This window comes from Erigeron canadensis, chromosome 4 (assembly GCF_010389155.1).
Source record: "Erigeron canadensis isolate Cc75 chromosome 4, C_canadensis_v1, whole genome shotgun sequence".
Classification (NCBI taxonomy): domain Eukaryota; kingdom Viridiplantae; phylum Streptophyta; class Magnoliopsida; order Asterales; family Asteraceae; genus Erigeron; species Erigeron canadensis.
This window is the reverse complement of record NC_057764.1, coordinates 37177231-37187635: the sequence shown is the minus strand read 5'-3', so window position 1 is coordinate 37187635 and position 10405 is coordinate 37177231. Positions and strand designations below refer to the sequence as shown.

The 10405-nt window shown below is 35.6% G+C and overlaps 1 protein-coding gene and 1 pseudogene across 1 annotated transcript; both read right to left on the bottom strand.

Moving 5' to 3' along the window:
- Positions 1 to 396: 396 nt before the first annotated feature.
- On the bottom strand, positions 397 to 3930 carry LOC122598683 (glutamate receptor 2.8-like). The gene is made up of 5 exons (XM_043771262.1): positions 3645 to 3930; positions 2043 to 3208; positions 1571 to 1883; positions 892 to 1289; positions 397 to 808 (listed from the first exon to the last, which is right to left on the bottom strand). The coding sequence occupies exons 1-5, from the start codon at positions 3928 to 3930 to the stop codon at positions 404 to 406; spliced, it is 2568 nt and encodes an 855-aa protein (XP_043627197.1). The 3' UTR covers positions 397 to 403.
- A 689-nt stretch (positions 3931 to 4619) lies between these two features.
- On the bottom strand, positions 4620 to 8236 carry LOC122597529 (annotated as a pseudogene).
- Positions 8237 to 10405: the final 2169 nt, after the last annotated feature.

Here is a 10405-nt window from a genome sequence, read left to right as displayed (position 1 = left end):
TTGTTTTTTAAGTATAGCTATGTCATTATTTATATGAAAAATGAAATCACATAATGTTTTTTCATAAAATATTTGATGTTTTGTAAAAAATAGATAAATTACTATAGATAAAAGTTCATTTTGGCACATCGATTTACAAGTTATAACATGTCACATACATATGATACGATACAATAAAGATCTTAATAGTCTAATAAACATAATAGCTAAACGAGACAAGTTTAACACATGTTTATCGAGGTCATATGGGTCGATGCATGATTGCTTTGAGGATCCATCTGAATCAACATGAGTTTTTTTTCTTCTCAAATTCCTTTCCACTACCTACAATAAATTGTTTATATTTTGAAAGTCAACTTGTAACACCAAATTATCATATAATTTGTTCCCTAATTTTTAATATTTACAGATGATTCACATGAACTGGTGACCATTGACTGGTCACATCGGAACGGTCTGTGTTGCTTTCTGCATTGACAGTTACACCAGATGATTTTCTCATTTGGTCTATTATGAATTCTGATATTAGTGTGAAACCTGTGAGTTGTGGATTAGATGCTTTGAATTCTTTGATGCTCATGATGATATAAGTGACAACAGCAACCGTTGATGACCCTCCTGTCAACGCTAATAGTACTTTAAAGCTTCGAGGGCTAAGACTCTCGTCTTCATTAGGAAACGATTCTTCATCCTCACATTTCTCAGATATAAGATAAGCGTCCTCGAGTGTTTTGAGCCTCCCGCTTTCTGATACATTCATTAGCGCTTTGTTTGCCTCAGAAAGCCATGTAAATCTCTTAGGAAATGCCTGCAAGTACAAATGTACATTACCACATTACTACGCCGTTTAAGTATGTTCATTAACAGTGTAGTTTGAAATAGAAAACTTACGAATCCAAAACCTCCAACTTTGAATGTTTCTCCAGTTCTGATAAAGCTTTTGCAGTATTGAGCTAGAAAAACTTTGGCTGCCGGAACTTCTAGAAACATGGCAGCGATTTCACCACTGTTTAGGCCCTCAGCGTATCTCTGAGTTGAGTTATAGCTCTTGACTTTGAAGCTCTTGAAACCGAGAACATCCTTCAAGTAGTGATTGACTAATGAACCATTGCAATAGCCCACAGTTGCATTCATGTTTCTTAGCACCTCAACGCTGGTTATAGTTGGTTCAAGCCTTTGAGCTGTGAGCATGCTCGCTAAGCTAGCCGTATAGCTCTGTGTGATGATCAGTGCCACAAAGAGCCACATCACCACTGCCATTCTTGACAAATTGCTATGCAGCTTGTCCCCTGAGAGCAAAAATGAACATGTGGAAAATGACAAGTGAAGATGAGTTATACAGCAAGATGTGCATGTTGGGAATGAGTCAAAACAAGTTTAAGTTGAGATGAGTATTCTTTTATCATGACTTGTCCAAAAATAAATTATGAATGGCCAAATTTCCCCTCAAGTGTTTCTTTATCTGACCCATTTGGAATATATATATTAATCATTTTCCATATAAAGACCCACCCATATCGTTCCTTTTATATGTAACACGTAGAGACAGAAACTAAAAATGAAAAATTACCTCTCAATGTAAAGAGTGTCGTAAAGGCAAGCCAAATAACGATGCCAATTTGGTTTATGACTGAGCCTTGAAGATAATCACAGTAAGTCCTTTCAATCAGCCAAATGACAAAGCCATTATAAAGAGTTATTGCTGCTATTAACCACCACATTTGTGCAGTAAAAGGCTTCATGAACAACCATGGGTGGTTTGATAATCGGGAGCGTACAGGTACAATCATCTCCAAACCTGACTCTGTGTAAGGTTGAGTAAAATCGGCATAGTCATGTTTGCTTTCCATAATCGTTACATCCCCGGCTACCGCATCAAACTTCTGCTTCAAATAAAAAAAAAATACAAAATCAATTATATGTGTTCTTTCCTTTATTTTTGTAAAACACACCAAAATGCACCAGATTTAACATAGTGACTAAATGTGGCGCAATTTGGCCCATTTCATGATGCTAAAGGTAGAGTTGGGACAATGAGTTACCTCTGCAGGTATTTGTTTAATAAGTTCATCATAAGAACCATAGAATGGAATATAATCATATGGCAGTTTCATTCCTCTCATCATTTCATCAAAAACAGCAATTACGAACCCATTAAACATAGTTTGATTCTTCTCGGTATCATACTTTACATTCACAAATTGCTTAAACAATGATCGACCGGGAACACCAACCCTCATCCGAACCTCTGAAGTTTCAGCTAGATTCCTGCGACGTCTATGAGCATACCATGGTTGAACTGGCCACATAGCTGGTCCAACATTATGTATAAAATGGTTGTAAGTGGGAGCTCCATTTATTTCATCTGCCACTGTCTCTGAAAACCCCAATCCTTCAGTCCAGTACACACTGTGATATCCCTTTCCTATCATACAAACAATCTCCACTATATTCGCCAAAACTGGTCTCACGGTATCTAAGTTATCCAGTTTTTGTTTTAGCAACTTCACAGCATCATATGCTTGGACAGCAAAAATACCGGGCTCTTCCTGCTTTTCTTTTGGGTAATCAGAACGAAATTGATCACGGAATCTTTTTCTGAAATCCCATTTGGTTTCTTGGAAGTATGTTTTGACCCCAACCATACCTTTTAGTGATGAAATATTGCCGGAACTAATGGAATGAAAATGATCTGTGATTTCATTTGTTGTGATCCACACAAACCCGTTTCCAGTCATTTCCATCTTCTTGGCAGCCTGAAATAGGCAAACTCCAAGTTCCAAAGATGTGTGAATGATGAAGACTTTACGTTGTTGTTTCTTCAGTACCTTCAGTTTTTCATCTAAAAAAGATGAACCAGATGCAAGTGGTAAGATATTAGTTAGCTCGGCATGCGCTTCTTGTAAGGCCTGAGAAAGATGAGAGATGATTGATGCCATTGAGGTTTCGTATATGAGGGTAACTTGTCGTATACCCCATGACTGAAGAATTGCAGCCACTGCATTCATCTGCAGTGATTCTGTTGGAACGCCTTGAATGAAAAATGGCCATTGATTTGTTGCTTGCAGTGGAATTGTCTTAGCTAATGAAAGAAAAAGGGGGATGTCAGGATCAGCTTCACTGATAACCTCGGCTATTGCAGACGCTTCTTGCCATGTATGAGCTCCTAAAATGGCTTCCACATTCTGTTTATCAAGAAGTTCTTTTGCTGCATTATCACATATTCAGGCATATTAGCTACATAGTATCTTGTATGACTAGAGACGGGTTGGGCAGGTTGTATAATGGGCCAAACTGGGTACCTGTAAGCACTTGTTTTGAGAACTAATGTGCTAAATTTGACTACACATATAACTTCATGAAACTAATAATCCAAAATTTTATAAATAAATATGATGATTCATAAGGTTGTATTTATCAAAAGTACACTTTGGGCAACGTTCAGCCTGCATGACCCAAGATAAAACACAACCCAAATCAAACCACCGATTAGTAAATGTTTGAAAATTTGAAATTGCCCTCTCCATGCATGACTCCAAACAACCTAATGAAGTAACTGAAAATGGATGTGCCAACCCTTTAAGAACATTATCATAATTACTATTGCACTAATCCTTGGAAGATAGAAAATAAACTAAGTTTACCTGCAATAGCTGCGTGGATAGGCTTGCTTCGAGAGTTTTGAAGATATAAAACCGAACGCTGACTAGTTTTGTTGTAGAAATCTTGAATTGCTATCTCAATAGCCACTTTGGCCTCTTTACCAGGCCTAGATGTTTGATCAAGAATGGCACCAATCCTAGTGAGCCCTGTATTGTGTTTGACTTCCGTTGTTGTAGCTAAGGTTCCGGTGGTCAGTGATGCTTGCAGAAGAAACAATGGCAATGAGAAAGCAACCAAATATATGAGGTAACTATTAAAATTATGCATATTCAGTAAGATTCTGTCTATACGTTTTCATTTATTCATACATGTGTCAGAAGTTAGTATATTCACCAAACAATATAATCATTTCAATTAATAAAGAATCATTTTTAAACAAAAGTGCATCACATGATCTATTAGAATATTGCCAAGAAATTTCTTGTTGCTTTCTCTCATATGCATACATGTGCAAATACTAAGAATGATTAGTATTAATAATATCATTAATCGTGCTTAAACGTTATCTCTCTCATTCATTGCAAGTCTTTCAAATGATCTTATACTTATCCAACGGTTCTAACAAATACGAGTATCTTAGTCTGAAGAGTCATGGTCAGTCATTTAAATTGCAAAGAAATTTCGCAAAGTCTTTATAAGATTCATTCAATGTCTTGCAAGGTTCTTAATTCATAAGACATCTGACTTATTCATTTATCTCCAGTCCCCTTTTGTCATTTTCAGTATGGTTTGTCAAAAGTCAACATATAAAAATGTCAACATGTACAGAGCTCTGACTAATCATCCATATGCTCTTACGTTAATAGAAATTTTGTAATTTGATTGCGAATACGCGTGAACTGTTTGATGCACGTTTATTGAATATGCATGTACATAATTTAGTTTTTACAAGAATTACAACCTGCACTGTTTATAATTCTTTAACTAAGAAGCGACAGTAAACCAATGATCTCCTCTATGACTAGATCCTAATCCAATAATATATGGGTAGGGACTTTTGTGTACATACAGAATTGTACACTTTTGAAACTTTATTACAAAGAATCAACAATAAACCTATGATTATGTATACAACTAGATCTTAACCCGATAGTTAATTCACAGTTAGGGTACTTTCATGTAGTTCTATAATATCATCCATGTCATCTTGAGTCCCTTGATCCATGTTTCGAGTGTGTCTAGCACTTTCTGCATTAGCAACTAGGCTAGATGATCGTTTTATTTTGCGTTGCCAATCTTTGATGAATGCTGATATGCGTTTGAAGATACTTCCGTGCTCTTGGGAAGATTCTTTATTTTCTCTGATGCTGATGATGATGTAGATCATGAGAGCAATCGTCGATGTACCTCCGGTCAACACAAATAGTAGCCAAAAGCTTTGAGCACTTAGACGCTCTTCTTTATCTGGAGAAGACTCTTCATCAACGCACTTCTGAGAGATAATATACTTGTCTTCGATTTCTTTGAGCTTCCTACTCTCTGTTACATTCATTAGTGCCTTGTTCGCCTCTGAAAGTCTCGAAAAATTCTTGGGAAATGCCTGAAGTTACGACACAGTTTGACTTATTTAGATAATAAATTAGCTTTAAAGGTTTGATAATTTAAAATACAGTGTGGCTGATCTATGACTCATTTCCTTTTGTGATACTTTTTGTTTTTACATGTTTGATCTGTTCTAGGTAAATGGCTGAAATCGCCACCTATAAATCAAGTCAACTCTTTTTAACTTCGGAAACAATTATTTTACTTAAACTTAATTGTAATAGGAATTTGGAATGAGAGGACTTACGAATCCGAAACCTCCAACTTTGAATGTCTCTCCGGTTCTTATGAAGCTCTTACAGTACTGAGCTAGAAAGACTTTAGCTGCAGGAACCTCAAGAAAGATAGCGGCGATTTCACCACTGTTAAGGGCCTTGGCATATCCATGGGTCGAGTTATAGCTTTTGACCGTGGCGTTCTCAAAATGGAGAACATTAATCAAATACTTGTTTACAAATGATCCATTGCAATAACCGACAGGGGCATTCATGTTTCTCAGCATATCAACACTGGTTATTGAGGGTTCAAGCCTTTGAGCAGTGAGCATGCTAGCCAAGCTAGCCGTGTAGCTCTGTGTGATAATTAGTGCCACGAACAGCCACATGACCACTGCCATTCTTGACAAATTGCTATGGAGCTTGTCCCCTGTGATAGAAATAATCATGAATAAAAAAAATTTAAGTTAACATCAGCAGTTAACTATTAGAAGTGGCAAGATGGATGGGTTGCAGGGTTGGGTAGCAGGTCAACATGATTTGTAGTTTGGATTTGGTTGCGCTGATCCACAAACACTTTTGTCTAAATTTTTGAGAATGTTAAAGTAAAATTATTCAATCATTAAATTGATACAAATGCACTAAATTTTAATAATAATACCATTCAAAAAAATGTATAGACAATAATCTAAATTTAGTAGATTGATTTATAAGGTTGTTTTCTACAACTACTTAACCCAGCCCATTTGATCCGCCTGGCCCCTTTTAGTTAAAACTTTCCATCTGACCTTTTTGAGATACCTGATGTTTGTAAATTACCTCGCAAAGCGAAGAGTGTAGTAAATCCTAGCCAAATGATGATTCCAGTTTGTGTTATGACCGAGCCACGTAGATCTTCATTATGGCTCCTCTCGATTAACCAAACAATGAAGCCATTGTAGATGGTGACAAGTGCTATTAACCACCACATCACCGAAGTGAATGGCTTCATGAACAGCCATGCCTGGTTTGATAACCTTGATCTAACAGGTACAATCATCTCTAAACCTGATTCAGTAAACGGTTGTGTGAAATCTGCTACATCATGTCTTTCTGATGTAATCGTTACATCACCAGCTACTGCATCGTATTGCTACAATTGATAAAAAGAAAAAGATAATGTGATCATCAGTAATGGAAAGATTTTATTTTCAACGAATGTATGATTGGGAAAATGACTGACCGTGGTATTAACTGTTTTTACCAATTCATCATATGAATCATTAAATGGATAAAGATCATATAGTTGATTCATTTGTGTCATCATCTCCTTGAACACCTCGATTACAAAACCATCGATTCTCCCAGTATCTTTATCCACGCTCACAAATTGCTTAAACAGAGATCGAGCAGGAACAGCGACCCTCATCCGATTCTGTGAAGTCTCTGCGAGAATCCTACCACGTCTGTTACTGTTAGCATACCAAGGTTGCACAGGCCACAAAAGTTGTCCAACATTATCCATATATTGGAAATAATTAGTTGCTCCTTTGATGTCACCTTCAACAGTTTCTGAAAAACCTGATCCTTCAGTCCAGTATACACTTTGATACCGCTTTCCTATCACATATACAATCTCCACTATATTTGCCTCTACTGGTTTCCATACATGAAAGTTTTCAGATGAGTTTTTTTCTAACATTTTCATCGTGTTATATCCTTGAACAGAAAAGATTCCAGGTTCTTCATGCGCTTCTTCAGGGTAATCAGAATGGAACTTTTGACGAAATCTCCTTTTGAAATTTGTGAAATCCGGTGTGGTTTCTTGGATATAGCTTTTAACTCCAACCATGCCTTTCAGTGAAGAAATCATGTTGGAATCAATGGAATGCAAAAGATCCGTGATTGCATTAGTTGCAATCCATAGATAGCCGTCCCCTATCATTTCCATCTCCATAGCTGTCCGACACAGGCGAACGGCAAGGTCTAGAGATGTATGAACTACAAATACTTGACGCTGTTGTTTCTTGAGTACCTTAAGCTCTTCTTCTATGGAAACTGAACTTGATGATAATGGTAATATATGGGTTAACTCTGCGCCTGTTTTTCGAACTGCCTGAGAGAGATGAGATATGATTGATGCCGACGATGAGGTATCATATAGGAGAGTCACTTGACGTAAACCCAAGGATTGTAAAATGGCAGCCACCGCTTTCATCTGTGTGGATTGTGTGGGAACTCCTTGAACAAAGAATGGCCATTGATCGGTTGCTTGCAGTGGAGTTGTGCCAGCTAACGAAAGAAAAACAGGAATATCATGATTGGCTTCACTGATAACCTCGGATATGGCAGACGATTCTTCCCATGTATGACCTCCTAAAATGGCCTTCACATTTTTCTCATCAATAAGTTGTTTTGCTGCATTTTCACATTGCTAAAAAGTTAGCATATAAATATATAAAATAGAATTCTAAAAATAATCTAAAATTAATACAAGTTTGATACCAGTTTATGTCAAAAACAGGAAAATTTACCTGCAATAGCTGCATAAGCAGGCTTGTTACGAGTGTTTTGAAGATATAAAACCGGGTGCTGATTGGTTTTGATTTTCAAGTCTTCAACTGCTAACTCAATTGCCACTTTGGCCTCTTTCCGGGCCTAGATGTTTGGTCAAGAATCAAACCAATGCGCGTTTCTTTTCTGGGCAAGGTAGCCAAGCTTCCGGTTGTTAGTGTAGCTTGAAGAAGCAAACACGAGAACAAGAAAGCCACCAAAGAAAGATTTAAGTAACTATTATAATTATGTATCTTTTTGAGATTCACTTTTATTCTTTTCATGGATGGATGTATACCTTAAAAAGCTAGTTAATGTATTTTTATATTTGAGTTCATATGACAAATATATATATATATATATAGAATCTGTTAGTTACCAAAAGTCCAATACTTAGCACACGGTTTGATTGAAAAGTAATGAGCAAGAAATTCCACACAGCTTTCATATACTTGTAAGCATGATCTCACTTATTTCTCTTGTAACCAATCATCTAATTATTCCATATATATACATATATAAATACATAAGGAATATTATTTTATGAGATATATATATACGAGGAATATTATAGGTATGATATTCTAGAAAGCCATGCAAGGTCTGCGGTTAACTCTGTGATTACTAATTCAACTCCTTTGCAAGTTCCGACTTTGCAAAGGTTATACGAGTAATTTTATAAGTCAACTTGTGTCATTTTCAGTGATGACATTGTCAAATGTCAACTTGCACTAAATCATCCTTAATTAGTTTCTTATATTAGTACTTATATTACTTGTTGTCACCAAACGAATATTAGTATATTACTGGTTTGATCATTTTAGCCCGCATGAACCGTTCAAACTAGATTTATTTTTAAGAGTAAATAATATTCCTTTGTGATAGTTATACTAACCAAGCAGTCTACAAGACTTTGCTAGACTAAACCAAACTGAATGTACAACAGTTGTTTGGTTCCCAACTACTAAATAATTTTGATCGAAATTCGATGCAAGAAAATCACACCAAGGTTTAGGTTGGAAGAGAAGAACAAACTATATCTATAACAAAAACGCATAGAGCAAAGGATTATAAGCCTTGCCAATTAGTAATGACTATTTTAGTATGCTAAAGGGCTTGTTTATTACTGTTTTAGATTTAAGTTTTTTTTAGTGGATAAAAGTGTCATAAGGTCAATAAGTTTGAATCCAGAAACCACTTATGCATTGCTTAAGACATGTGGACCAATCTCATCCTCACATATTGGATATGAACCAAAAAGGGAAGTATATAGCCGCATGCAGATTGCCAAAAACACATATAGGGATATATTTCTTCCAACTCATTTTAAATATACTATTTTGACTTTTAAAGTTTTTTACTTTAACTTTGACTTTCTTTTATTTTAACTTTAAGTGTAAATATTTTTGTTTGTATTATATAGTAGTTGGTGAAAATTATATCAATGAAAAATACATTTATAACTTCATCTATTCATCTAATTTATATCAAATGTTATATAACATAAACAATAATATTTACAGTTGAAGTTGAAAAGAAAAGGTAAAAAGTCAACCAGTACCAATTAGAATGGTGGTACTAGTTAATATTTGTTTAAGAAAAAACCGGTTTCGGTTATTGTAAATAAATAACCTAACCGGTTAACCGATTGTTACAACTATTTAGAAGATAAACCCAATCCAAGTGGCCCATAAAGAAGTTTAAAACTTTAAGTATCCATGTAACATTCGTGACTTTTGACCTCAATTGACTTGTAATTAAACGTAATTAAGTGAGGACGATTTCGTGAATGTATATGATTTATTGAACGTTTTGATATGTTTTAACGTAACGTTGAGTTTAAATGTGTTAACAGGTTCGTTTTGGCATTTAAATGTTTAACGAATAGCTATTTGTCGAAATTAACGGAGCGGGGCCTCAAAAATGAGACCCCATGACCGACCTCTCTCTTCCCTCACCACACACTCTTCTCTTCTCTTTTCCTTATCCTTTTTTTTTTATCCTCCCTCTCTCCCCCATATCATTTATTCTCCTTCTTCTTCATTTACCAAAATGCTCCACCATAAATTGTTTATGAATCCTTGCAAATCTTGTGTTGTTAGTGTTAAATTAATTAAACTTTTTGGCAATAATAACCTACATCATCAAAGTCCAAGCTTCTTACAAGTTTCAAGTGTTCATCCTCCTCCTAGCTCCAAATTTGGATTTAAGGGCTTTTGGAAGATTTGGTAAGTGAAACCTAACTTAATTTCTCCATTTCATGTCATTAAACATGTTTCCTAGTCAAATCTTATGGGTTCTTGCTTGATTTCGGGTCAAAAATGGATTTGGGTCGATTTAGGGTTTCATTAGGGTTTTGGTTGAATTTGAGGTGAATCCGGATTTGTATGATGTTATGAATGGAATCTATGATAGGGGTTTTGTTTGTTTATGTCAAATGATGTTAGTTTGTG

Excerpts from the sequence above, each read along its gene's own strand:
- LOC122598683 (XM_043771262.1), bottom strand. The coding sequence starts at position 3,930 with ATGCATAATTTTAATAGTTACCTCATATATTTGGTTGCTTTCTCATTG. Across the intron at positions 3,209-3,644 it reads TATCCACGCAGCTATTGCAG|CAAAAGAACTTCTTGATAAA; the intron begins GTAAACTTAGTT and ends GTGATAATGCAG. Across the intron at positions 1,290-1,570 it reads GACACTCTTTACATTGAGAG|GGGACAAGCTGCATAGCAAT; the intron begins GTAATTTTTCAT and ends TTTTGCTCTCAG.